This window comes from Anas acuta, chromosome W (genome assembly GCF_963932015.1).
Source record: "Anas acuta chromosome W, bAnaAcu1.1, whole genome shotgun sequence".
Taxonomy (NCBI): domain Eukaryota; kingdom Metazoa; phylum Chordata; class Aves; order Anseriformes; family Anatidae; genus Anas; species Anas acuta.
In genome coordinates, this window is record NC_089016.1 from 28,801,062 (window position 1) to 28,829,054 (window position 27,993).

A 27,993-nucleotide genomic window follows, 5' to 3' on the forward strand; every position below is an offset into this window, starting at 1 on the left:
TGCAGCAGGGAGACAGAGCTTTCTCCATGTCCTGGGGCTTAGGGTGTGGGTTTTTTTTAAGAGAAATCGTCCCTGTCTCAGGAAATACTTGCTTAGTTCTTGGGGCTTAAATCAAATCAGGATTAACGTGATTTACTAAGTTATTATTGCAGACATTGCCACCCTTTCCCCAAGGGTTTCCCTCAAACACTCTGAGTTACCTTGCACCCAAGGAGAAGAGGGCCTGGCATATTATTAGAGCAGCAACTGCTTTCAGGTGTTAGGAGAGCAACAGGCTCTGCTCATTACGAAAAATGTCACTCAGGTGCCACCAATCAACCTGCCCAGGGCTCTGGTTTAAAGCAATTCAGCTGAAAGGAAGAAGGTTTAGATGCTGGATGCTTCTTTCTTTATGGAGTTGCTCCTCAGGACGTTCTTCATGCCCTCAGCAGGTAGGGGAGATGCTCTGCTTGGCAGATGGGGAAGTGGAACTGGATAAGGAACAGGGATGTGGCTCTTGTCCTGCTGTTGTTGTCTTCCTTTGCTGTGCTGATAACAATGGGCTGAAAGCTGAGGTCTCTTATCATGATTCTGTGGTGTCTTCTGCCCATACAAGCCCTGTAGTCCCAACGTGTGGCCTTTGGATGCTGCTTACAGGCACCCACTAATTATTTCAGTGCCTGGTTTCTGTCTGTCTCTTCACCTACATGCTCCTTGGGCTGGCTTTGACCTCTTGTTGGAGTGGTTTGGCTTGCCTGTTGGTGTTATTCCACGTTGTGTTTAAGCTGCTCCTTAAAATACTCTTTGGATGGGAACCTCCTACTCCATCTCCCTTATTTTCGAGCCAGCCTGCTCGAAACGCCACGCTCAGCAGTGCCGTGAGTGCTCTCTGGAGAATCTCTTGGAAGGACCACGAAGGGAAATGCATGGTGGTCGTTTATCATGCCGTAATGAAACGATCATTGCTTTGCATGTCCAAATCTATCACGTTAACAGCCTGTGAAATGCGTTTTCGGGTGGTGATTACTGCCCAGTCAGCTGCTGTAGCGGTGCCCTTGTGCTTTGTAGGCAGGCTAGCATTGAGGAATGCTACAATTTTGTTTGTTTTACTAAATAATTAGCGTGTTTTCAGCCTTATTTTCAATTCTGATTAAGTTTTGGTCTGCTAATTGTAGACCAGTCCTCCAGCACGATGAAGTGGATTTCTCTGTAAGCGTGTATGCGGGTGGACTAACTTCACCAGTTGTCTTACTGATGGACTGGTTTTAATTATTTATTGATTTTTACAAATACTCATAATTCAACTGCTGTCTCCATAGTTTCTTTTGATCAGTCTTTGGTTGCCATCAAACCATTTTTCAGCCGGCTATGGTGGAGTCAATGCAATGTTAACTTACGCTTCTTGTCTTTCCTATTGGAGACGGAATCCAAAGAAATGGTCAAAGCAGAAGTGTCAGATCCCCGTTTTGTGTTAATCTGCCTAAACCAGGGACATTGTGGAGTGTTGGCCAGCTCCATCATTCTCGTTATCATTCCTGGCTGTTAATATCACAGCTCTGCAGGTAATGCTGGGATAGAGTGATGTATTCAGTGGGTGACAGGATATCCTCTCCTCTTCTGCTTTCTCTTTGACTAGCAAATTATCTAGATTCCCCCCAAATACTACAGGCCTGAGATGATTTAACCAAAAGGCCATGAGGTCTGGTTCCTAAATATGAGACTTGCCTCAAAACTCTCCATCTCTTCCAAATCTTTATCCTATTTACCCAGAGGACAATAGGCTAGATGTTGTTCAAAAATATTTCCAAGTCCTGTCAGTGAGAGGTTCTTGAATCGACGTGGTAGAGATGGGCTTGAAATGCAGCTAACCACCTGTGATGTGCTTTGTCAGAAGAAATATGAATTATGGCAAATATTTCTTGTCTAGAAATTAGCTAGGGACGTGAAATAGAATAGGTTTTGTCCTGTTGGGGTGGTTATAATCAGAAGCACACAATGGGTGTGACACTTGAGTGGTTGGTGTTGTGTGAGTGAAATTCATGCGGAGTAAGTCATCCTGTGGCTCACTTCAGACAAATCATCATGTGGTAACCTGGTGTCAGCGCTATGAAATCCAAAGGGCAGGGTCCAGGGAAGCCCTTTTGTGCAGAGAAGAGGTGCTGTGGTTTGGACATGACGGGGAGAGCCTTGCACTGGGGACAACTGATGTGATATACGGAGGCATGGGCAGCCTGAGGATGCTCTCAAGAGCTGGAGACCAGGGCAGGGTTGGGACAGCAGGACTGCACTGTCCAGCTATTTCTGCCCTTGATACGAAAGCTTAAAATCTGCCAGGAGGTGACAACACCGATTCCCTGACTCAGGGCCTTGTGGCGCTGGGCTCCCAGCAGAAGCCTGATTCACATCCTTATTTCAGGGCTGTCTGCTCTGCCCCGTGCACAAAACACAGCCCAGGGCAGCTGGGTTCCCTTCCAGTTTCCCCAAACGCAACCCCCCTTCCTCAATCTGCTTTCTTTTTGAGGTTTTCTGACTGGCTTTAGACCTCCCCGGTGGAGGGTGCGGTGCTGCCGGAGGTGACAGCAGTCCCTGGCATGGCTGGGACATCCGCTGAGCCAGCACGGGGCAGGGGTATGGAGGATTTGGCATCCGGGCTACCCCTTTTGGGGAAATCCCCTCTCCTTCTATCTTCCTCCTGAGCCATCCTGCTGGGGCTGGCTGGGTTTTACAGCCATGGGTGCAATGGTGTTTCTGCAGCCCATGGTCAAACACAAACACATCCAAATGTCTGCAACGTTTCTGTTGAGATCCCACCAGCTAAAATGCCTTGGCAGCCTGGTGGGATCTCAAGAGGCCTCGATACGTGATGGTTTAATAACTTCCTGCACCCTCCTCGTGGTGTTTCTTTTAAGGATGTGTGTAAAACATCTGGATTTGGTGTCAATGTTTTCTTCTCGGCTGAAATCCTGACAGAGGGCCATCATAAAACCCACACTGAGCTTGTTCTAGGTGAGATCATCTTTGGTGTCACCCACTGCATGACCCTGGGGTGCTGGCAGGGGGTGTGCTGCTGGGGTGGCCCCAAACCTTTTCCCCTTCCCCTTCTGGCACTTCCACCCCTCCAGGAAGGGTGAGTCAAGGGCAGGAGCCCCGGGGGTGGCAACAGCACCCAAATACGAGGAAAAACCTGCCTGTGGATACCCATGTGAGCGTACATCACAGAAATGCCGCTACTAAGGAAGGATGTTGAAATTAGCCCATCTCTGCGGTAGGCAAGTTGAAAGTTCAGGGGGTTTATTCACTCTAGATCAAAGAAAATGGTGAAATAGTAAATTTCTCCACAAATACATTATTGCCTGTATTTTGGGAAAGGGAGCTTGCTGCAGGGACAACCCAATTGTCTGCCTGCTAGAAAAGACCTTACAATAATTTACTTTTTACTAACGCATCAGTTTCTATGGCAAAATCTTTCTTTGGAGTTGTTTTTTTCCTTTTATTATAAATGCACTGAAATATTTTGACTGTATACAGTAAATCCAATTGGCTCGTTCTCCTGGACACCATCAGTATTTACACCTTTTTTTTGTTTGTATTTAGTTCCAACACAAGTATATAATTCCTACAATTAGGAAAGCAGAAAGTCACTGGGATTGGGACAAACAGACTGGAGAACTTATGGCTTTTCTGATATACTTTAACCCCCGATTAAACACAGTGAATGAGTTTCCACAGGACTTAATTTAATGGCAAGGTAAAATTCAGATTACAGTGTGCTACTTGGTAATAAAAATTCATGAGACAATACCTTGTGCAGAGAGGGTACGATGAGATCAAAATGATTTCCCTGGTGCTGTGGGGATGTAATAATGCAAAATCCTCTTCAGTCTCTTGGTCCCACGAGTTTGGCCTTTCCTTGCTGATGAATTGAATTCAGAGATTGGTCTTAAAAAATATATATCAAAATATTCAATATTTAATGCCTTTAGGTTTGATGTTTATTTGCTGAAGTTATTGTTTTTGTACTCCTGGCTCTGTCCAAACCTCTGGGAGAGATGGCACGGGGGAGGGTTTCAAAGAGGGGATTCTTGTTTTGAGGATAATGGCTTAGTTTTGTGAATGATGAGAGAATTACAGAGCAGGGGAGGACACCAGGGACTGGGCTTTCTCTGTGAGGGGTGTGTTTTTTTGCCCAAACCAGCTTTGTCATGCCCCTGTGCAGAGCCCTGCACTCCAGCATTATTCCGGGCTGTGAGCTCTGTGCAGCTGCAGGGAGTGTTTGGATGGGTGCTGCTTTGACCTCATCCAGCACACAGCCTGGGCAACTCGTTCCCTGTTCAGCGTGGTGAACGAGGTCCCTTCTGAGGATCAAACTGCTTTACAAAGCCCATTTTTCCATTAATTTGTCTATCAGTCCCAAGTGCTGCGAGTTATCCTCAGCTGCTCTCCATTCTCCTCCTCAGCTGAGCTCACATTGCAGTGCACAAAAGAAAGTAATTTTGCTGCTGATCGCTGTTGAATTGGCTGAATTTCCCTTTCTCCCTCCTCTCCCCACCTTTTTGCTCTCAGCAGGCATAAAACTAACCATAAAGCTCCCTGGAGGGGCAGATTGAGAAAACGAGCAGCAGACGCCGCGTGCCGCCACGTATCCCCTAGGTGTACAGCAAAGACGTATTAGACACCAGATTCTTTTTTTTCGTCCAGCTTTTTACAGCATCCATTGTCCGTGTTGTGTGGGGGAACTCGGGACAAGAATCCACCACCTGACAAGAGGCACTGGCTGTGGTTTCGCCTGCAAGCAGCTCACGGCGCCTTTGATGTGGCTGGAGGAGAGCAGCGCTTGAAGCCGCACGGCCTAAAATAGCACACGGCATTCATCCGTCCAAACCCTCTCTTTGATCGCGTCCATGCAGGGTTTGAAACTGGATGTAGCAGTTTCTTTGTGCCTCTTTTTTATGCTGCTAATTAGCTGGACGTTAATTGCCACTGCCACCCACGAGGAGCCTCCGGGCCCTCAGGGGCTGGTGCTGTGGCCCTGCTGCAGGGCCTGAGGGACAGGGCCCAAAACCTACAGGGTGAAGGCTTTTCTCGACTAATTATTGATAAACTGTGCACCTGTTGTTTTTTTCCTCATCACTTCCCAGGCCCAGATTCTCATTTTTGTGGAAAATTTGTATTTTTAGTTGTTTGGGAGACTGAGGCCTGGAGCTGATGGAGCTCTGCGCCAGGCTTGGCTGGTTTAGGGGAGGTGGCGATGGCTGTGGGGGAAGCTGCAGGCAAAATGCTCTGCTGAGCCCTTGTGGCCCTTCCAGCACCCACAAGGCACAACCTTTGGGGTCACAACACTGCCTGGAGCCCTCGTTCTGCCACAAATCCTTTACATGCAGCAGCAGAAAGGGGAGGGAAGCAGGATTGTGGGCTCCTCTCTCATTGAGCAGGCTGTAAATGCTGCTTTCGAGCTTTGGATCGGGTCCTGCATTATTTTTTTTTCCTGAAAAAAAGCCAGTCACAGCGAGATAAGAGCAACTTTGAGGAGCAATCTGTGTTTGCCCTAGCGCGGGGAAGGCGCTTCACATCTTGGCAGAGCAGGAAACGAGCGGGGTTGTGTGCAGGCTGCGGGTTCCTCACAGGGAACGGGGCTGAAAATGGGAGCTGGGACCCCACAGCCAGCGTTCAGCCCCCATATTCCGAGGGACCATTCAGCATCCCTCTGCCCTGGGGTTGAAATAAACAATATAAATGAATGTCCTCGCACCAGAGGAGGAAAAAATGTAAAAAATGTTAACGTTTCTCAGAGTAACATTTCTCTCCTTGCGGTTACCAACACCATAGCATTGTGCCCAATCTTTTTTTTCCCCCCCACATATTGATGGCTAGAGAGCCACAAAGGTGGGCGAGTGATTTCTTTTGGGTGCATTACTTCAGAATATCCTTAGGGCTATGGACATTTGTCCTCCTGGCCACCAAAACCTGCCCAAACCCAGCCAGAGGCGATGGTTGCTGCCGTAATATGGGCTGCATCCTGCAAACCTGGGTGGAAATTGGGGCCCTTTACTTTAAGTATGGGTCCTGGGGCCCCTTCTGTGGCCAGGCATGGCCTTGGGTTTGTGCCCTTGGTTGCCTCTGGAAGCTTTTCTGTGATCATCCTTTGGGACCCGACATGCAGGAGCGGTTTGAAATGCCCTTGCTGGCATTTTGCTGTGTTTTAATTGACTCAGGCGATGTAGGGCAGGGAGTAAATGGCAGGCGTTAAATAATTAAGGCGCTGCTAATCCTCAAGAAATGTCAGAAAGTCCCTAAGAGATGTCACGTGCCGTCCTTGTGCAGGGGCTAATTAAAGGGATCCTTTGGCTGGGTGATGCTGTCAGCCTCGGCACGGGGAAAGGAGGGCAGTTTGGGAGGGCACGCTGCCATGTAGCCCCCTGATTTACTGGGTAAAGGTGTTTGGCTATAAATCAGGACTATTTTGGCGTGATGCAGAGGGCTAGCGGGGGATCTTGGTGCTGAAGAGCAAGGTGGTGCCTCGGGATGGATGCCAGGAGGGCTCCGAAGCTGCTGGCGAGCCGCAGGTGAGTGGCAAGCTGTGCCAGCAGGCTGGTGGCCAAGTGCAGGGGGCTATCGAGGAGCTGCAGGGACCCACATCTGGTCCCTGCTGAGCTCTGGCAGCAGCCCCATGCAGCAGGGTGAGCCCTACATGGTCCCAACCATGCTGGGAGATGTGAGAGCTTAGGAACGGGGCGATGCTGCGTGAGCTGGCTTCGCTGTTTTATATAGTCACAATAAATTATTGCTCAGAGCTTGGAAAAACAGCAGAAGGCGGCAGAAAATCTGAGCTTCAGCCGCATCTCTGCGAAGCGTGTTTTGCTTCCTGAAGGAATGCTTTGATATGATTTGATCAGCTCGGATTAATATGAAGTTTCTCATCTGAGGGGGGAAAAAAAAATCGATTCATCGCCGCACGGTGTTTAACCCGTGCTTCTGTTCTGCCCTATGGAAGGTGATTTTAAATGGGGTTTTCTTACGTAGGAGATGCTCTGCTTCATGAGACACAGAGGAATGGGTGTTGGGGAAATAGGGTGGTGGGCTGAGGGGTGCTGGGGACCTTTTGACAGGGATCATTGGAGGAGCGTGCCCTTTGGGTCTGTTTGCACGTCTCTCCCCATCAAATGTGATCCCAAATCCGGATTTTGGCACGGATCTCTGAAGTTACTTGAAGTCCCAGATCCTGAAGTCACTTGAGCGTGAAGAACTAGGCTTTTTTTCCTTAAAATGTCTCTGGATATTGAACCAGCCTCAGCCCTACGAGCACAGAGATACCCAGCAGGGGGCAATAGAAGATGGGGCAGAGGCTGGATGGGGTTTGGGAACCCGCTCTGGCGGGATGGGGTTGGACCTGGGTGGGCTTTAGGGTCCCTTCTGCCCCAAACCCTTCTGCGATGCTGCTGCGGTGCCAATAATTTGATAAGAAACCATTTAATAAGCAGGTAAATCCTCACTATCAGCAAGCACCATGAGGCTGTCGGGTGTTTTTTGGGGGTTTAATGCATTTTGTTTGACGCCCATCTGTGAGTTATGTTCATGAATGTAAACGTTACTCAGGAAACCGCTCGTTTGGGGACAAAACTCCGCTGTAAGGGCTAAAAATGGATAAAGCTCATTAATTCAGAGGAATTAAAGTCAGTCGAGGAGGATGACTGGGTTTATTTGGAACTCAAGCCACCAAATTCAGTGCGGGTGGATCTCCACGAGGTTGCTTTTTAGTAGTGTTTGAACTTAATTTAAATGAAGAAATGGGGGAGACCGTTCTGAAACCTCTCTTTCTCAGACCATCATCGCTAAATTTATCATTAGCCTTTTATTTTAGCACAACCCCTGGGATTTGGCACTTAACCAAGTTTCAAAATGTGCCCGGGAAATGCAGCCCTGGTTCCTGGATATTTTGGGGGCTCTGCGCCCCTTTTTCAGGCTGATCTGGGACCGGTCACCATCACCAGAACCTCCTGCAGGGGGCTGGGGTCACGCCAAGCTGTGCGTGGTGGCCAAAATAATTGGGGTATGCATTTCGGGGGAGCTCAGGCTCGGTGTTTGTGGCCCAGCGAGGGTAACCTGCGTGTAAACACAGCAGCAGCCTCCTCCTGGGCGCGAGCAGGCTGGTAATTTGTTGCTAAGGCAACATTTTCCCCAAAAAGCCTGGGGTTTTACGCAGGGTTTTGCAGCGTGGCTCCGTTAATAGCGGTTATTTTACTAATTCCATCTGACCCGGGAGCAGACCACCACTGAAAAGCCCCTCGGTCACCTCCCCGTGCCGAAGCAGAGGATTTTTAGAAGTGCTCAGTGCTGGTTACGGAGCTCTCCCGGGCTCTGTTCCCATACAGAGGATGGGAAGGACCATCCCTAGGGCCTTATTGATGAATGGGAACCTTTGGGTATGGCTCCACCACCCTTTATCTGTGCCCCTATGTTTTTTTCACCCATTTCCCACTGCAGGAGAGTGGGGGGAGCCCTACAACGGGGACTTTGGCCCTGGTTTGGGTTCCCGTGGGAGAAGTGAGCGGGATGACAGACGGCAAATAAACTTTTCTCATCCTGGCAAATTGATAAGAGGGGGTCGGATGGGTAAAATGATTGTCTGGGGTAACGTAGGCAGACACGCTGCGTGTCAGAAAGCGAAATGGTAGCGAAATGCTCATTTATCTTATGGGATTGCTCCGATCGGGCTCTGTTTTCAAGCGCTTTTTCCCTAATAACTTCCTCCCCGGCGCTTCCCAGACAGAAACTGGGGGAAAGCAATAAAGGGATCTGTCTGGGGCCATCCATCCTGCTCCGTGGGCACCCGCTTGGCACTCGGGTGGGAGGGAGGAATTACTTATGCTGCAAACAGATGCTTATATTTCTGGATAACGAATGCGCCTTTGGTTTGGAGATCAATCACTGAGTTTTCTGCTGCTCAGGCTGTTGCATCTGGCTTTTTGCTGCGTGCTGAACTGCTCTTCGTTTCCTCCGTGCCAATGAAAGGCTCCTCCATTTAAAGCTGGGCTACAAATTGATGTCTTTTAGAAGTTACCTGCTTTGGGGTCAGCACCAGCGTGCCATCAGGCCGCTCTTCGTGCTGGGGCTGTGAAGTTATTTGGGTGTGCGTGCGTAAAAACAGGTAAAATAAGACAATTGTGCTGGAAACAGCCCATAATTGTGCACAAACTGCCAAGTTTAGGTTACGAGGAGGAGCCACGAATGCAAAACCCGAAGCACATCCCTGTTTTTTCATGGGAACGAGGAGGAGCAGATCCCTGGGAAAGCGTCGGTAAGGCCGAGTCGGCGTGAAACCTGTTGCGTTTCGGTGCAGTTCAATCCCTCGTTCTCACAAATACGACACTTAAAAATAATTCAGATGGTTCAGCAGGCTACAGACGACCTGCTGAACACCGAAACAAAGCCAACTTTCATCTCCAGCACCTGGAAGCAGATGAATAGCAACGGGGCCGGGCGGTGGAACTGGAAAACTTGGTTTGAGACGATCACTTCTTCGTTTAGGCAGCGCTATTATGTAGGTTCCCTATTACACAGCCTTTAATTTAATTAGCTCCCGTATTCTCCTGGATGCAAACACCCAGCCCTGTTTGCATCCTCGCCCTATTACCCCCGGTTTAGACGAGATGATTTTAATATTAGTAGCATGTAACTGTATGATGGTAATATGTAGGCTGTTATTTAGGCTGATTTGCGGTGAGGAAACCCAAATCACATCCCAGCACCGTGCATTAGCTCCCTGAAACCTTCACCGAATTTGCAGATGGAAAACCAGCGCAGAGCTGCACCGAGGATGTAGGATGCAGGAAAGTCTGATCACCTTGAGGCTGGGGTCCCAAGTCATAAAATTTTCCCAAATCCCAAAGAATACCCCCCAAAATTACAGAGGAGCTCCTCACTGGTGGTCCCTTCGAAAGGGATTTGAGGCACACATACAGCGCAACGCTGAGAATTAGGTCCCCTAAGCAGAGGAGCGACAAAAAGAAGTGTCTACGGGTTAAAAACCAGCACGTGCTGATCTGAGGACATCAGAAATGAGAAAAAAAAAATTGTGTGTCTGCAGCTGAAAGTCCTCACGGAGGAGGCTTGGGCTGTGCCACGAGCCCTGAATGCTGCGTGTGCTCCAGGCGCCGGCAGCGTGAACGCAGGGGCACGAAAGCTGCAGGTAGAAAACAGAAAGAAAAGAACACAGCGAGGGGAAATAATCACTAATAAAAGGTTGGGACAGCTGCTGAAGGGTTAGAAAATGGATTTCACGAGGCAGCAGCACAGGTAGAAGTCCCCGCTGCTCTTGTTGTAGGCTACGAGCCTCTGCGTGCTCCGTGCGGCGACGCAGAGGGAACACCAGCGATGATATTTGCAGGCTGGAGGGGATTGGGTTTTTACACCCAAAAAAAAACCACTCAGTCCTCTTTCTCAGCACTATTTTGCAGTGCCTGGCAAATTAGATTTGCTCAGTGCATTAAGCAGCACTCAGCTGCTGGGTTTTTTTTAGAGATTAATTTAATTCGGAGCTCTCCAACCCTCTCCGTGCTGCATGTAACGAGGGGAGGGGAGCTTTTGGTGTGAAGAAAGTTTGTATGTGACAGTGTACGATCATACAGCTGTTATAAATCAGTGCAAACGAAGTTAATGATAATGATAACGAGGCAGTTCTGTCCAGCTCAGAGCCTTTTTCCCTTATCTCAACTGCCCCGGGTACTGGAAAGGAACACGAGGCACCTCGGACTGGTCAGCACGTAGCAATTGCTGCTTCTGCAGCAAGTGGAAGGTGAAATTTGGGTCCAAGACCTGAGGAAATCCAGCACAAGCCGTGTTATTTTATGGCTTTTCTCAGCACCAATACATCAGTGCAGATGCAGAATTATTTAGGTGCTGATACCTGGCGTTTGCAACATCAAAGCGATCTTGGCTTGTTTGTAAATGAGACATGAATATATTAAAAATATATGAAATATTTAGAATATTGTTACATGAGGAATTAATGCATGCATTTTAAAGTTAAAAATCTGATTTTTTAAAAAAAGTGATGCAGATTGAGTCCATTGCAGGTTGGCAGAAATCCCAGTGTTCACCTGCTGGCCTTAATAAGGCTATGGGAAAATAAAAATGCTCTGGGTCTGAAAAAAATACGGGGCGACTTTCTAGGTGAAAAATGAATCTTAATCCAAAACCTTTGTAGCAAAATATATAAATATATTAATAATAAAAAAAATAAAATACTTAGGACTTTTCTTTCTAACACCACTTCAAGCAGAAGGGGATTTCTGACCAGCCTTGCTCTTTCCTCTTACTCTGAACTAATTAATCCCTGGCCACATATTCAGGGGACGGAAAATAGGAGCATATCCTGCTGATTTATACTTTCAGCAAGTGGATCTAGGGGATTAAATGTGTGGTTAGGGTAAAATATTTGAGTTCAGAGGGGCTTGGAGGAGTCAGAGGCGGGGACCGGGAGGGGACGTGGGTGGCAGGGCGATGGGGGAGGAAGCAGGATATGCAGGACTTAGTCATTAAATAAATCTGTAGTGTGTGCCTTATCTAATTAACTTGGTGCCTTTGTGCTGTTAAGTCAACTCTTTGCTCCAGATTCGCCTCGGTCGTGTATCTCGGTTCTCCGTTGTAATTAAAAAGGCGTTTTAAAAACGGACAGGACACCTCTGGTGTCCCAGGGCCTCCGTCCTTACAGCCCCATGCGAGGGGGCTGAGCGAGGATAAATCAGGCTGAGGGCATTGGCGTGAGAAGTTCGTAGCAGCTTAATTAGGTCGAGCGTACACGAATGGAGCTTGCATTAGCAAAAGGAAAAATGCTGCTGCTACTCTGTGAAAAACCACAGCTGAGCCGCAAGAACTGGTTTCAGACAGCCCTACTTCAAGGCATGCACCGGTTTTGTTAGTTAAAATGATTTTATTACATTTATTTTTTTCCCCAAAGCAGTGCAGGCCTTGAAGAAAAAATTTGAATGAGGAATAACTTTGTGGGATAATTAAAGAAAAAATGGGGGGGGAGAGAGAGAGAGTTGGCTGCAGCCTTTTCCTTATTCCTGGAGCACACGGAGGCTATGCAGGGCTGCTGCTCGCTCCCTCCGTGGGCACAGGGAGAACAGGTGAGCTAAAATATTTGCTTTCTTTGTGGTGTAATACAGCAGCGAAGGCAAACACGCTTGTCACGGCGAGCCTCCAGACCACATCCTGCTGCTGTTTCCAAAGGAGCCCCAGCCCTCTTTCAGAAGAGGTTGGTTCGGGAAATGCCACCGCTTCGGTATTAATTTGGTCGGGTTTATTCGACGATCTCAAAGCTGCTGTTTCACATGACATTTCTCTATCTAGGAAGAGCAGAATCGAGGCACGTTTCCTGTCCTTGCGAGCCGTGCTGAGTTTTAATTGTTAGAAGAACCAGCAGGAAGCTGAGGTTACTGAGTAAGACGCCTTTAATTTCAGGAACCCAAGAGAAACGCGACCAAAAATCCTTTGGCTTGCCATTTAGCAGCCTAGGGGGAGATAAAGAGAAAACCTATTTAGAAATATTTAGTGTTTTGGTGAAATGCTTCTGTCTGAAACCTCCTGTCACAGCAAAATGTTTCCAGTGACATAAAGCGAGCTGCCGCTGATCGCAGGCCAGGCGTGGGGGCGATGCGAGGCCTCGAGAAAGTGCTGGCCAGCACTTTCTGTCCGTGCCATCGATAAGATGGGTTATTTGTTAGCTATCGAGCCCAGAGAACAAAGCTGCTCAGAAAACCTCTTTTTTTTTCTTGGTACTCACAGCGCTATTTTGGAAATGTTGCCAGTTGCAAATCCCAGCAAATGGCAGCAACCATTTAAAGAGATTTGGGAGCGGCTGCGAGTGCTGGAAACTGGTCCGGGGTGCAGCTGGAACATCCTCGTGGCATCACAAAAGGTTACAGGCAGCCACCCAGGTTCTCCAACAACCTCTGAAAATATAAAAATTCAGAATAGAAAGATAACGGCGGAGCATCCCTATGCATCTGAGCAGGATGAGAACCTCAAATTCCAGTTTCCAAGAATTTTTTGGTCTGTATCACAGCACGTGCCCTTCCGAAGAGCAGCACCACCGCTTCTGGAGGACGTTGAACCCAGTAGAAATCCCCTACCTCCCTGGAACAAGATTTATCTCAGCCCTGCCAGGGTTTTAAAGGGGGATTTTCCTCCCGGGGGAGCTCCTGCGTGGCTCTGCCCATGGGGGCAGCACCCAGGCTGTGGATTATTGGGATGGGCACCAGGAGCATCGCTGGTGGCCGCACTGTGAAGCTGATGAGCCCGGCTGGGAGACCTGTTTGCCTCTCCCACCTGTTGCATTTCTGTTTTTAAGGCAGATATTTGAGAGCTAAAATATGCTCGTAGTGGGCACCGGTGTCTTTGGGGCAGGTGGGTGTCCAGCCCCAAGGAAACCCCTTGGGGCCTTGCCATGCGCCAGTAGCCCCAAGCCCGCAGCAGGGCTGATGATAACCCTGCTGTTTGGCTGTCAGCTCGCTGAAATTATTTATTTCTATCCTTGCTGCGTGAAAATGCTTCGGAAGGAGCAGCACTCGAGTTCCCAAGCGCCGTTTCTTAGGAGCGTGGGGCCATGGGGTTAGCACCCGATGGGCTCCCGCAGCTCGGGGCTGGAAGCACAGCCTGAGCAGCAGGTTTTGGGGAATAGGGGCGAGGACTAAAGCCCGAGGGGGTGGGGTGAAGCCCTTTAATTTTCTCAATCAGGGCTCAGAGGGGGGATGAGCAGCGAGGCACCGAGCGGTGCCCGGCGCTCTGCGCCGGAGCGCGCAACCGGGGCGCACGGGGGCGAGGAGAAAACCCCCTCCCGAGCCCCCGGGCGAGTGGGGCCGGCCGGGGCTGAGCCCTAAAGCTCGGGGGAGGCCCCGGCAGCGCCTCCCCGGCTCCAGCCCCGCAGAGGGAGGCGCTCGGCGCCCGGCCCCTCCGCCGCCGCCAGCAGGAAGCAGCGCAGGCGGCGAGCCGCTCCCCGCAGCAGGTCGGTGCCGGTGGGTGGGGGGGGGGGAGCGGGTCGGGGGGCGGCTGGGCAGCACCGGGACCCCCCCCGGGTCCTCGTTTTGGGTCCCCGACATCGCGGTTGGGGAGCTGAGATGGAGCCCGGGCGGCCGCCGGCACGGCCTTGCGCTGCGCCATGGGGATGGGGATGGGGATGGGGATGGGGGGGTGGTCCCAAACCCGGTCCCCGACCCCATCCCTGTCCCTGGTGGGGGGCTGAGGGCTCCCACACCCCCCCCAGGGTCTGTGAGATGCTCACCCGCCAGCCCCTGGGGTTTGTCCCCGCCAGCATCTGGGGGTTTCTCCCCTCGCTTCATGATTTTTGGGGTGCCCACAGCAGCTTCGTCGCGCCCTCGTGCCCCACGTTGCCCCGAAATAGCTCCTGCGTGGCTGCCAGCACCCGCACCTCCGCCGCCGTGCTGCGGGGATGAGGGCATAAAAATAGGAGCTGAAGCATAGAAAAAGATCTGTGCAGACACGCACGGAATAGCCTTGGGGGTTGGAAACCCGCCTGGCTCGTGGGTACCGGGGTCTTGGCACACCCCAAAGGGGTAACCCATGGGTTTGGGAGCCTGGCTCCTGTGGGGTTCACCTGAAGCGGCTGTGGGAGCAGCAGGGAAATTGCTCGTCTCCAAACTCTGGCTAAACAGCCCTAAAAGTAAGCCTAAGATACGGGTTGGGGGTGGAGGAGGGTGCTGGAGGTGAAAGGGATCGCACGCTTGCAGGCTATAGGTGGGGAAAAGGCCAAGAGCTGGAGGCGTGCGAATCCCCTCCGGTGAAAGCGAGCGTGCCTCCGCATCCCAGCCCTTAATCCGGCACAGGAGGAACACCGAGAAACCCTCCTCAACAAACCTGGTGGGTTTCAGTGGTCTGTGAGGTTCTCAGGACGGGGTGTGACGGACGAGGGAAGGCGCAGGAAGGCGGCGTTGGAGAGCTGAGCCCAAAGCTGGTGCCGGGGAGGTTTGGAGAGCTGCAGAGGAAAGCGACGGCTCTCACGGCACGGGGCTGGTTGGTGCCTCGGGAGGAACAGCACCGCGGGGCAGGAGGGCTCCCTTAAAGCGTGCCCAGGAATTGCCACGGCTCGCACAGCCCAGTCAGTGCCGAAATGCACTTCAGAAAGTGGCCTGATAACACCTGGAAAAATATATTTCCCTTGGGAAGGTGCCACAAAACGCAGTTGGGTGCTGCTTACCGAGACACCTGCGAGTCCAGCTGGCCAAAAGTCCAGATTTGCACTCGAGCAAGCTGCACAGCTGCTTTTTCTGCAGGCTGCTGGCTGCTGGTTCTCCTCCCTGCTCACGCATCGCAGCCTCCAACCTCGGAGCCGATTTTCCTGCGAGCGAAGGTACCCTGGAAGATCCCAGAAAATCCACGTTTCGCACGCCGTGTGTTGAAACCCGGCACGGTGAGGCAATGCCTGTTGCGGAGCAGGGCAGGCTTGGATTTGAGTCTCTCTGCTCTCAGCAGTGCAGCCCTACAAAATGCAGCGGGGAAACAGCTTCGGTGATCGAAAACGCAGCGGGCTTATCAGGCACCGAGGAACTCTCTGCAGTGGCTGATTGAGCCTGGCCGATGTAATCTTCAAATATCGTAGTGGAAAAGGTGCTTGGGGATCTCTGTTTCCTTTTAACTCTTTAAAACCTGCGGATTCCCATAGGGGAGGGTGATAAAACCCCCTGCTAACCCCGCTCGTGGCAGCGTTTTGGGTCGGGGCAGCACCACAGCCTTGAATTCCCAAAGCTTTGGTGTAATAATCAGGTCGCTTCAGTGCTCCCCGTAAAATTATGGCTTGTTTAAATGAGCTCTCAGAGCATCAGGAGCTTCCCGAGCCCATCCTCAGCAACAGGGAATGAAAACCATTAATTTCCAGTTATCCAAAAAATCCCTGCTCCTGTGCCGGGCAGGGCTGGCTGAATATCTCAGTCGTGTTTTATAACCTCCAGGGATGGGGATGCATCTCTAGAGGATGAAAAATTAGAAGGTTTTATTAAAAAAAATAGATCTATATTAAAATTAGGAGGATAAAAAGCAAAGCTTTTTATTTTCCTCCATTTCAGAAGTTTCTGTAAAGAGGATGGGTTTGATTTGGGGATGGGTTCTGGGGTTAAAGATGCAATCAGCAGGTTTGGAGTCTTCACCAGCTTATCAGGGCTCCCGAATTTAAGCGGAGATCTGGCAAAAACCAGCCCGAGAGTCACGCGTGTGGTTGCCAGGGCTGGCTTTTGTCAAAGGAGCTTTGCAAAAGATGCTGCAGACTTCCCTGGAGGGGCTTTCGGTGTCTGATGAGTTGGATGCTGGGGATTTGATCAGCGAGGGGACGTCTCGTGGGGTATCCTGTCCCACCCCAAGACGAACAGGCTGTAGGTATTTGAGGCGGGATTAGGATTTAGCCCTTATTAATAAAGCCCTCATTATTTATTAATTAATGTTTCTTTCAAAACCAGCTTAGATTTCGGTTCAGCACCGTACTTGTAGTTTTTTAGGAGTGAATGGAAGAAAGGATGCGGCGTGCGGTCAGCCTGGAGCAGCCGCGCCGTCTCTGGCGTGTTGGGAAACTTCAAGAAAAGAACTGGGAAAATCCACAGAGGAAAGGGTGAGGCTGTCAGGAAGCAAAACAGGATACGATTCGCAGCTTCGGCTGATACCAGGCTGAAATATGCTGGCAGATGTGCTTGGAGACCCTTTTGTCCCCACGGTAGGAGATGCCGGAGGGTCATGGTGCTCAAGATGCTCCAAGGGTGCAGTGAGAGCCAAATTTGCTTCTTCCAAATTCCCCATCGGGTGCAGAGCTGCAGCGTGGTGTCCGAGGAGTAGATTTGCCTCTCCCATAGGCTTACAACGAAAATGTCTTCAGGTTGGGCTGATTTATTCTGATTTATTTGAAGCCTTGGCTCTCCATTGAGAAAACACTCGCTGGAGCATCTGCTGGCAAGTGCCAGCTTTGAAACGATCTCTTGCCCCGGAGTTAGAGAGCATTAAATAGGGCTGGGAGAAAATGATCAATGACGAAAGAGGAGGCTGCTTCTGGTCGAGATGGGAATCTCGTCTGCCAAGAAAGCAGGGAAGCGTTGTTAAAATCAGGCGCTGCCACTCATTTCCTTTTTTTCTGTTTCTGAAATTCCTTTTTTTTCTGTTTCTTTGAATGAATTACCCAAAGAAAAGTTCCCGTGCTGACCAGAAATAGGTCGATTTTCATCATCCTTAACCATCAGGGCAGAAAGCAGGCTTAACCTGGTGGAAAACCTGAGATATCGGGGAAAAGATGAGAGGTCTTGGATTAATTTTGGTGACGGTGCCGCGTTGGTGCTCGGACCTCTGAGGAGCGCAGGACAGAGGCAGAGCCAGGCAGAGCAAAGCAGGCAGGTGAGAGCTTTTTCCTCGGATTTCTTTAAACCCTTGTCATCTTGCAGATGGATTTCTCCTGAGCTTTTCCTGCCTCTCTGGGTGGCTCCGTGTCTGTCAGAGGTAGAAGGCTCGCACAATGCACCGGCTTGGTGCGCCGCCAGCTCTTTTCTCCTGAAAGCTGTTGAAATCCAGGGGAGTCAAAGCGGGCTGTGAGATCTCTATTTCAGTCGAAACAGGTCGCTGCTTGCTAATTTAAGCGCTCGACAACGTCGGTTTTAGCCGGATGGAAATTCAGGGCTTGCGCTGAAAGGAGGAGGAGGTTTTATGAATGGAGCGTGACCCAGGGTCTCCCGCGCTGGCAGCGCGGTAATTAATCTCGGCATAACGAGCTGAATGGAAGGGATGTGTTCATCTGGGCTCAGGATTAGCAGAACGGTGGAAAAAACGAGAGGCTTAAATCACCTGGAGAGCAAGCGAAGAGGATGCAAACCAGCTGGCGTTTCGCATAATTCCAGCTTTCTCGTCGGGGCATTTCAAGCAGGTGAATAAATATTTTACAGGCCTGTTTCTTGCGTACGTCGTCCCCTTTCCATCCTCTGCAGAGCAAAAATTGGCAAAGTCAGTGCAATAATGGGGTTTTCCCTCCCATATATACCATGTTGCTTGACTCAGCAGGTTGGGGAAACTCAGTGCGTGCGGTGTGGGGCCGTGAAAATCTCCCAGGAATCCTTTTGGTGGCATCCATTTAGCTCTGGGAGCTCTGCCTGGGCTGGGAGGCAGCCTGGCAAAGAGGAGGGAGATTTTTTTCCCCTTCCTGGGAAATTTGCCTCGTGATTTCCCGACGCATTTTGTTTTGCAAGTACCCGATAAGGCAGGCTCCGCTGGTCCCGGTGGCGAAACCGGGAGCTGGTTGTGGTTTCCTCGGGACATCGCCGAACCCGAAACACTTCCCCCCCTCCTGGCACGCAGGAAAGAAATCAACCTGCAGTCAAAAAAGCAACTCGGCTGTGGCGGAGCCGAGCCCACGCTGCGGGTTTTCCATCTGGTTGGCTTTCTTCTCCACTCCAATTAGTACCGGCGGCATTTGATTAGGGGGCGGGTTTCGCCGAGCGGGGCAGATGTGCGTGCCTCTGGTCGTGCCGGTGAAAAAACCATGTGTGAGAGCCCTGCCTTTATCCCCCGTGCCCCCAGGATGATTGCTTACTCTGCTTTTTAATTAGTTCTGTCTAAAAAACCCACGTTTCTATCAAGATAAAAATGCGCAGCCCTGATAACTTCATGCTGGTATCAGCCCCCGCCCTCCAAGTCTCGTCACCCAGGGCAAGTCTCTGCAAGTCGTCTTCCATCGAGGGTCATTCTGGTTTTTTAAACATTTTTTTTTCTTCTTCTTCCGTAGGTTCCCAAAAATTAGCACTATGACTGATGGAGACTACGATTATCTGATCAAACTCCTGGCCCTTGGAGACTCCGGGGTTGGCAAGACCACCTTCCTCTACAGATACACCGACAACAAATTCAATCCCAAATTCATCACGACAGTAGGGATAGATTTTCGGGAAAAACGAGTGGTAAGTGGCCTCGGCTGAACGCTAGCAGCTTCCTTTTTATCTGTCCTCGTTGCTGCTGAGAACAAATTTGACGTAGATGTGCGCTGCTGCTCTTGCTGTGGGACACAACATGTTGATAACGCTTTTCCTGCTCTAGCTTTTGGCTTAAAAAAATCATAATTAGGAACTGGATAAAGGAGAAAAACACCATTATCTTTATCCCGATGTGGGACTGGTGAGTGGTTTATTTCCAAGAGTTTCTGTAGTGCTGGTGAATGAGGTGTGCTTGCTCATGCCTAGAAATAACTCCAGCCCCAAAAAGTAAAAATTTAAATAGAAAAGGTGGAAACGTTCAGAAATGCAGAAGTTTCGACTCGCTTCCAGTAACCTAGCGAACGAGCTTGCTGCTTCCCTGCTCCCCCGTCAGCAGCAAGGCTGAAAAATGAGCCCAAGGACTCTGTTATCAGCAGTCCTTGTAGGATTGATGGAGCTCCTAACGCAATGCACTCATTTCTTTATCCTAAATAGAAGCTGAGAGTCTTTCGGTAGCGTCAGTCGGGCTCGTTTCAGGAATAAGAGAGCATGCTTGCTCCGTTTTAATTTCACATGACTAATCTATCTGCTCCTACATCCTGATACCAGAGACAAGCTAAATATAGGGGACAAAGGCAACTTTCTAATAGGAGTCGTTCCGGCTTGCTTGAAGAGCAAAACCATGATAAATACAAGATATTAGGCTCTGGAGGATGATTTTAGTTAGTTATTTGATAAAAAAAGACGTAAACACTTTCCCAGTTGACATATGGAGATCTCTTTAAGTCTGATTTTTTTTTTTATAATTTAAATACTTGAAGGATTTTGCATGAAAAGTCCTTGGAAGTCTTGACAATGCCGAGATGCTAAAGGGGCAGGAAAACCACTGCTTGTGGAGAGCTTTTCAGCCTGGAGAGGGGCAGACCCGGGCAGCTTTTCCTTTTTAATAACTTTTTTTAATAACTTTTTTTTATGGCTGAGAGCATTTGTGGCTGTGGTGTTGAGTTCGGTGGTGCCATCGTGAAGGCTACGTGCCAGCCCCACTGAAGAGATGGCCCCATATGGGTTTTAGGGCTAAATCATATATTTGTCGTCTCCTGCCCTGTATGGGTTTTAGGGGTAAATCACACATTTTTCAGTCCCTTGCTTGAGCCATAGGAGCCCACGGGTTTATGGTGTGGTCGGGACACGCTAGGTGTATTCAGGTCCGTGGGGAACCAGGCAATTAGTAGGGAACTCTTGTAAATCAGCAGCACTGGAGACTTAATCATTAGGCCTGAGGTGGAATAAAATGGATTACATCTTAAATTAGCCCTAAGCAGCAGTTCAGACCGGTTAAGCACGACGCACGGGTCGGAGGGGAACCAGGGGAACCCGGATCCTCCACCGCACCGCTGGGTTCCCCCGGTGGAGCGAGAGGAAAATATGAAAAGCAGTTTTATTGCAAGGAGACGTCTGAACACGCAGCTCGCCGGCGTGCTCGTTCCCTGCCTCGTCGAGACGCTCGTTAGCGTGTTTTGAAGACGGGTGCTGGCTTCCTTCCAGGGGGCTGAACTTTTCTGCTAAGGGTTGCGGGCGGATTTCTTCTGTAATTTTCCACTGCCGTACATTTTGGGGGGGAGATCGCTGATAAGGATGGACGAAACTACAACTTACGTGCAATTAAAAGCTTTAAAACATCTGGAAAATCCGTCTGAATAAGATGGTCTTTTAAGAAGGAGCTCCAAAAGGTTCAATTCTGTTGCAAAGAAGTCATATTAAAAAAAACGAGCCCGTGAAATTCCCTGCTTATAGCACTGGGTATTGCAGGAGCATGCTTCAGTTATTTATTTTTATTTATTTATTCACTCATTTAACTCACAAAGCGTGGTGTGTGGTCGATCTGCTGGTTCTTCTCGGCAATTCAGGGACAACATTTCCCTGCTTTTAAAGTTGCGAAGAGTCTGCTGAGCAAGCTCGGAGAGCAAAAATGGTTCCTATTTGTGTGTTTTTTTTTTTCCTCCTGTCTTTTACTGTAACAGTTCGTGTACACGTTGCTTTTGTTCAAGGAGGAATTGAGCAGAAAAAAGGTCACGGTGCTTTCTTTGGGCGCCACGAGCCAAAAGAGTCATGCGTTTACTGATTGCTCTCTCTCGGTAGGTGTACAATAGCAGAGGAGCAAATGGATCTCCAGGAAAAGCCTTCAAGGTGCACCTCCAGCTTTGGGACACCGCTGGACAGGAAAGGTGAGAGTCCAGTCTGAGTTTTTCCACATTTTTGGGTAAACCGTTAGTCCCTTCACGTGAAGAATCTCAAAAATCCTCCTAATTCGGGACAAGAACGGCATTTTCCAGGAATGAAGCTTTTTCTGACACTTTATTTAGGGTGGAGAGTTTAAGTTCAAGCCTTACCCATGCTGACTGGTATGGAAGAAACCTCTTCTTTCATGGTTTTGTGTGCGAGGTTGCCCTCAGCACGATTGCTGCTATCATCTGTTGACGAGGGAAGAAGCAGAGGAAGCCGAGTGTAGGGATGAGACAGATTTCAGGTTTCTAAATAAGCGGTGCCAGCACTGTGTGGGAGGGGTTACTGCCGTGTGAAAAGCAGAAAACAGCCCAAATTTTGGTTGTATCTCTCCTGCTTACCCCCAAACACCATTTATGTAGTAAAAGTTAAACGTTTTGAGGCTAATTTTTGGCTGTGACCTTTGGGTGACAAACAGCTGTAGTTTCGTGGTCGGTGCTTTCATCCAGCCCCATGGCTTTGCAGGCCAGCTCTTCTCCCTCTCCGTCTCTGTCCTGGGTTAAATCAGACAGAATTGGAGCCGATACATTAGTCACCGACAGTGTTTATTTCTCACGAATAAGCTTCCCCTGGCCCGTTACTAACACACTGATTAATATGTGTTGACTGACGTGATGTATCATAGCTAAAATGAAAATCACATTTATTTTTTTTTGACTTCCAAGGGGAATGTACATCCTCTAAATCACGCAGACTCTTCTGACTGGGATTTTTTTAAGAGCTGGTTTGGAAAACCTTTCATTTACTTCACCTTTTTCTCCTTACCCGGTTCAGTTTTGCCAGAAATGTGCTGACCTCGAATCGTAGAGCTCACTTTGTAACAGAGCTGTGCTCTCTTTTTCTCTTTTTCTTTTTTTTTTTTTTTTTTTCTTCCTCCTTCAGATTTCGAAGCCTCACCACAGCGTTTTTCAGAGATGCTATGGGCTTTTTACTGATGTTTGATCTCACCAGTCAACAGAGCTTCTTAAATGTCAGGAATTGGATGAGTAAGTAGAAACATACACTTGGCGTTTACCGGGTGACTTGAAGCTTCCCTGCGCATTTTTTATGCTTCCAGGCTTTATGTGCTTGTGAACTGGAAAAATTTCAGAGGTTTTTATGTCTAAAGCGAGGTACTCACAGCCCGTGTGCTCTAAAGCACCTCTGCTCCGGATCAAGGTTTGAGATGCGATGAGATGAGTTGTAGGAGGTGGGTTGTGGTCCTGTGGAGCCTGGCACCCTGTTGGGACTTAATTTGGGGCCACAATTACTTGCCTCGAGCAGGGTATGCCCTTTGATTTGGGGTGAAAGCTTCATCAGATGTGAAAGATGCGTGCTCTTCTTTATTTTATTTCATTTTTTTGCATGGTAGACTTCTGAACACATACTCGATAATCTCGTTTGGATTTGGCACAATCCAAACAAATCTGTCGCCTCCTGAAAATTTCTGGCGTTTGACACTTCTTTGGCCAGTCTCCTCGTTTGAGATGATACAAAGGAGCCTGGAAAACGCTGTTTAGTTTACTGGTGTGATTTGTATTAGCAAAACAGAACGAGATTCCTTCCTGGCTTTGAGGTTTTGATTCAAATTGGTCTTTGAAGCTCGTGTTTGAAAGCAGATAGTACTTGAGAATTGAACAGCTGAATGTATTCTGGCCCTTAACAGGGTCAGAAAAAAACCTACCTACAGCTGTAGCTGGTTTTTGTTAGGACAACCACCTGACTAACAGGGAAAGAGAGGTTAAATTCTTAAAGTTTGTTGTTAATTGAGGGTATTCAGAGTCCTGGAAGGATGGAGGCCGCTGCTTTTCCAGCTGGTAGCTTTCCAGCCAGGGAGCTGAAGTGGGGATAACGCAAGAATCCAGACAGTTTTGTGAAAACAGCTCCAGATTTTATATACTTAGCTGAATTTCTTCAGAGATTCATTCCTCCCACTAAAAGGTTGGTGTCATCACAATCTTCCACTGCTTACCAAGTTGAGTCCTGACTTTCTTCTGTGTCGCAGGCCTTTTGAAGTGTTTTGGCAGCCGGCTGAGTCTCTAAGGCACTTCCAACACGCTCTTACCCCTCCTGTTTATTTTTCCTTCTAGGTCAGCTGCAAGCCAATGCGTATTGTGAGAACCCAGATATTGTGTTAATTGGTAATAAAGCGGATTTATCCGACCAGCGGGAGGTAAATGAAAGGCAAGCGAAAGATCTGGCGGACAAATACGGGTAAGCACGTTGTGGCAGAAGCCAAATTTAGTGGTCCAGTTGTTGGAAGCACAGCTAATGGCTGGCTGGAGACACTTGCAAGGAAGAGATGCTCTGAGGTGTGCAGACAGTGCAGGATCACACGCCTGTAGTGAAGCTCGTCGTGCCTTCAGATCAACCTGTTTGAATAGGAAATGGCAAGAAACAGCCAAAAAACAAAACATCTAGATCACGGTGATGTGATACAGGCGTTGTCTTTACAGGAAAAAAATAGGTGTTACTTTAAAGTAGTGGACATCGATGTGTCTGTTGGCTACGTGGGTTTTTCAAATTGTGTTTTGGCAGAGGTTTTGTGTAGGAAGCAGCCCTAGGAAAGAGAAGAGAGGTGCTGGAGCTGGGTAGGTGCTCACCTCTGGAAAAGGAGCGCAGGTTTGGGGCGTTTTCCGAACAGGCAAATGCCCGCATTTGCAGCAGATCGATCACAACCCGAGGTGTGAGTCAGATTTGCAGGAAGCGTGGCGTGTAGGAGGCACGGCTTCGCTCAGACACGTGGCTGGAGTTTGGGTTCTGGTGAGCAGGAAAATCGAGTCCCAACAACCCAAAAACCTCTCACACGGTTTTCATTAACTTTAAACCCACCACCGATAGCTGTGCCAAGGGTTTTATGAAGAGTTCAGTCTCCTTTGCCTTAAAAGCCCCTCCGCTAAACCCTTTTCTTTTCGCCGTAGCATCCCCTACTTCGAAACGAGTGCTGCTACCGGCCAGAACGTGGAGAAGGCCGTGGACACGCTGCTGGACTTGATAATGAAACGGATGGAGCAGTGCGTGGACAAGACGCAGGGCTCCGACACGGCCAACGGGGGAAGCTCGGGGAAGCTGGATTCAGCAAAACCGGAGGAGAAGAAGTGTGCCTGCTAAAGCTCGCCCCGAAACTGTGAGGACCGGTGCCAAGAGCGCACCCGCACGTGGCTGACCCACCGCCAAATTCAATCCCGCTCCGTCGAGCCGTGCACAGCAGCTCCATCGTGTTAGTGGGATCGTGCGTTTTTTATTTTATTTTATTTTTTTCCTCCCAAGAACTGGTTGAAAAAGCTCCGACCTGTGTTGCGGTGAGGCTCTTGCGCTGAAATCGTTGTTCCCGAGTACGGGGTCATCGTCCTGAGTGATTCTCCCACCTGCTCTTCCCCGCTCCCGTGCCCTCAGCCCCTCGTCTTTCCTTGCCGGGATGCTGAACGGAGGAAAGTAGCTCTATCCAAAATATATATATTTTAAAAAAAAAAGGGGAGGGGAAAGAATATATTGTCTACATCAGCTGGATATTGAAATTTAAGTGGAGGTGGGTGCTTTTCTAGGTCTGTGCCATTTTTCCACGGATTTTTTTTTTTCTTGATGGTTCTTAATCTGCAGCAGGGAGCGTGTGTTTTGTAAAATAGAGAGATGAAAAGTGGTGTGTGGCCTCTGAAGAAAAACTTTGTTGCTTGAACAGAGTGCAGAGCTCTGAAGCTGCTTGGGGTGGTGTCTGTGTGTGTGTGTTTTGGGCTTTTGGGCAGGAAGAAGGGCATTTAATTAAAAAAAAATAATACAATAATTATCAGGGAATTGTGCAGCATTGCTGATGTTGCCAATAATCCAAGCAGGGATTGGAGCATGGCAGGAAAAAATAATGGATTGAGAGGGATTCTGGCACGGCAGGGACAGTTTGTAAAGATGAGAATGTAACGCATGGGAACATTAATATAAATTAATTATATTTTAGGAAGCATCTTTTGAATCTTGCAGTGGGCAGAGGTTATTCTGCTGGCGTGCTGCAGCAGTGGGGTGGATCGCAAAGATTTCTACGGGTGAAAACCACTTTGAGTGAAATATCACGCTGCTTATCATGAGCAAAGATTAAATACAGGACAAAGCAAAGAAAAATACTATATTTGTAAGCAAAGAGATCGTTTTCTAAACCAGGTTACAGCATAGAGTTTCTCCCGTCCTTTTTTTTATAGGATAAGGGTTTGGGTTTTATACAGCTGGCAGTTAAAGGTCTATTTGTGGTTATTGTGCTTTCAGCTACTTAAAAATCATTCAGGGATCCCCTCAAGGGATCCACATAGGAATAAAAGGGAAATGACTCCAGCAAAAGTTTTGTTCCTTGCTAATACAGGAAGCTAATTATTATGTGTTGTTTTTTTTTAAAAAAGGAAGCCAATGAAACTATTATTCCAAAAGGATTTTGCTATCAAAACTGTACAGGAAAAGGGAGAGAAATGGAAGTTTCTCCTCCTGGTAGGTGCTGCAGGTAGGTTTTATAGGGAAGCTCTCAGGAAAGAGGAACATAGTAAATGTTCCTAAATGCCTGCCAACAGCTTTGTTGCTTATTAGGTTAATCCTCCTTGCAAAAAAATAGGACAGGGTTTTAAGTAAGTCTATTACCTGTTACCTCTCCGTTTCCATTTGACTCTTGCTCCCTTTTTTTCCCCTGCTGAGCAGCTGCAGCCCTGCAGGGATGCCTCAGAGCCACTCCTTGGGGCGGGAGCAGCTCAAACTGAAAGTGAGAGCAGTGTTGAAAGTTCCCAGGTTGTACGTAATGTCCTGGAGACAATGGGAACCGCAGCACAGAACGGCCACATCTGAGTCATCCCGGTGGTGGAAGCCTATTGTGGAGGGATTAAAGCCCAGCAGGTTGGCACAGCACTTTATTTACTGCTTCTGCCTCTTCTCATTGCACTCTGGACTCCTGAATGTATCCCCCCCAGGTGCCAAACCCCACTGTTTTCACCCTTTTTGCACTCCCCTTGGGTGAAGCGTTTCGCTTTTACCCTGTTGTGCCCTAGAAGTGGCTCTGGGACAGTGGCCTTGGAAATGAATCAGTTTTTACTTAATCCCTCTGCTTGGATGTGGCCTCACCCCACCCCAGCAGATCTTGAATTCGAATCCTGCTGTCGCAGAACTTCCTTGTAGGTGTTTGAATTGGGAGGATTTGCTTTTGAGCACGTTTGCAAACCTGCCAGGCATCCCACGTGAGGCTGGGAAACCAGCAGAGGGGGCTTAAATAACTCTCATCCTCTCTATTGCCTTTGCTTTCAGTGGCTTTCTTGGGATGTTTGAAAGAGGAAAGGTAGCTAAAATACAGTGCTGGGTGCTTGAAAGATGCTCTTTTTAAAAGCAGAAGGGACGGATGGGGAATTTGCTGCTGCTCCTGGAGCTGCAAGTGGCTTCAGGAGGCTGTGATGTAGCGAAGGATGGAGCTGAGAGCAGCAGCTGGCTTGGTAACTTTATAAAAAAAACAATTGCCTTAAACTGTTTTCTGAAGGCTAAGCATTCCTTTTTCTGACTGTGTAAAGGGTTGTCACACATCCATTTACCTTTTAGAGGATTGGATCCTGTAGGAAACTTTATTAAAAGTTGTACCTGATGTGATTTTTGATACCTACTCCCTAGCAACTCCTTGGGCTTATTTCAAGGTAAGAGGTTTTTATCTCCTAGATCTATTTCAAGGCCTGGATGGAACCAGGCTTTTTTCAGCCTAAACGTAAAACAAAATGAAAAAAAAAATTGAGCTGTTATTTTAAAATCTGTGTTCCCGTCACTATAACCCTAGAAAAGTAGGAGGTGTAAAAAAATAACCTCAAGTGACTGCTATTTTTACGTGTGCGAATGCTGTAGGCGTTTCAGACCACGCTCTGGTATTGCACAAAGAAAAGGAAGGGGGAAAAAAAATCAACGTCTTGTAACTGATGTGAAAATGTTAAAATGAGTATTTTTTTTTTTTTACCTGACTGCTGTGAGACCTGGCTTGAGACTACTTTAAAGAGAGCCAAATTTTCACAGCTTTTCTGTCTTGCGTAATTCTTTTACTTTAAACACAAAACACTCTGACACCTCTCCCCCCCCAAAGAAAACCAGAAGTGCACCCCTTATATTGGATGAATTGTCTTGTTTTTGTGTTTTTTTTTCCCCCAGAGGCTGCTACCTGGCTTAGAATTATGCTCTTAGATGCTGGGCAGAGCTGTTTCTAATTTCTTATTTCTGTCTAAACCGGTTAAAGGCAACAGAGGAGATGATTCTTGGCTTTGTGCTTTTCCAGTTACCTAGTGAAAACATAACTTTAGGGTTTATTTTCTAAAGTCATTGTGCAATAGGGCTTTAATGGACAAACTGTATATTACAAAAAAAAAAGCCTCTTGTGTCTTACCAACCTACTTCTGGACGTTGAATTGTTCTTTGGCTTCGTCGAGGCACCTTTCCTCGTCCAGATACGAACACTACGGAGCCTGTAGCAGTTCCTCCCCGGGTGTTTTCTTCTCTTGTGCTCTGGTAAGCATGTTTTACGTTCGTCTCCAGCAGATCCCTGTGACGCCTAGTGACATCAGTGTGGTTGACACTATAGCTCGAACACAAACGGTGTTTTTAGCATAGATGCCCCTCGCTGGGACCACGGCGCTTGCTTAACAAATTTCTTGTCACTTTTTTTTTGTACCAAAGCACCTGGGGCTTCAAACCCGTGCTGGCGGATGAGCCCCCGGTGCGTGGGTCTGTGTAACACAGCTGAGGAATGTACGCCCGTGATCCGGTTTCTGCACTGTTATTTTCACAATAAAAGTACATTTTTAAGCGGCTGGCT

At 48.6% G+C, this 27,993-nt stretch overlaps 1 protein-coding gene and 1 long non-coding RNA gene across 4 annotated transcripts; one reads left to right on the forward strand and one right to left on the reverse strand.

Moving 5' to 3' along the window:
* The first annotated feature begins 324 nt into the window (after positions 1–324).
* On the forward strand, positions 325–27,983 carry RAB27B (RAB27B, member RAS oncogene family). 2 transcript variants are annotated; one of them, XM_068665049.1, is made up of 6 exons: positions 325–431; positions 18,743–18,914; positions 21,066–21,151; positions 22,092–22,195; positions 23,279–23,402; positions 24,110–27,983. In XM_068665049.1, the coding sequence occupies exons 2-6, from the start codon at positions 18,762–18,764 to the stop codon at positions 24,297–24,299; spliced, it is 657 nt and encodes a 218-aa protein (XP_068521150.1). In that variant the 5' UTR covers positions 325–431; positions 18,743–18,761; the 3' UTR covers positions 24,300–27,983. The 2 variants fall into 2 exon arrangements, with proteins under 2 accessions (XP_068521150.1, XP_068521149.1); XM_068665048.1 differs by lacking the exon at positions 325–431 and adding an exon at positions 12,927–13,984.
* Positions 11,889–18,826, reverse strand: LOC137846943 (uncharacterized). 2 transcript variants are annotated; one of them, XR_011090665.1, is made up of 2 exons: positions 15,194–18,826; positions 11,889–12,491 (listed from the first exon to the last, which is right to left on the reverse strand). It is a non-coding gene; the product is annotated as an uncharacterized lncRNA (long non-coding RNA). The 2 variants fall into 2 exon arrangements; XR_011090664.1 differs by having other exon boundaries at positions 11,889–12,932.
* Positions 27,984–27,993: the final 10 nt, after the last annotated feature.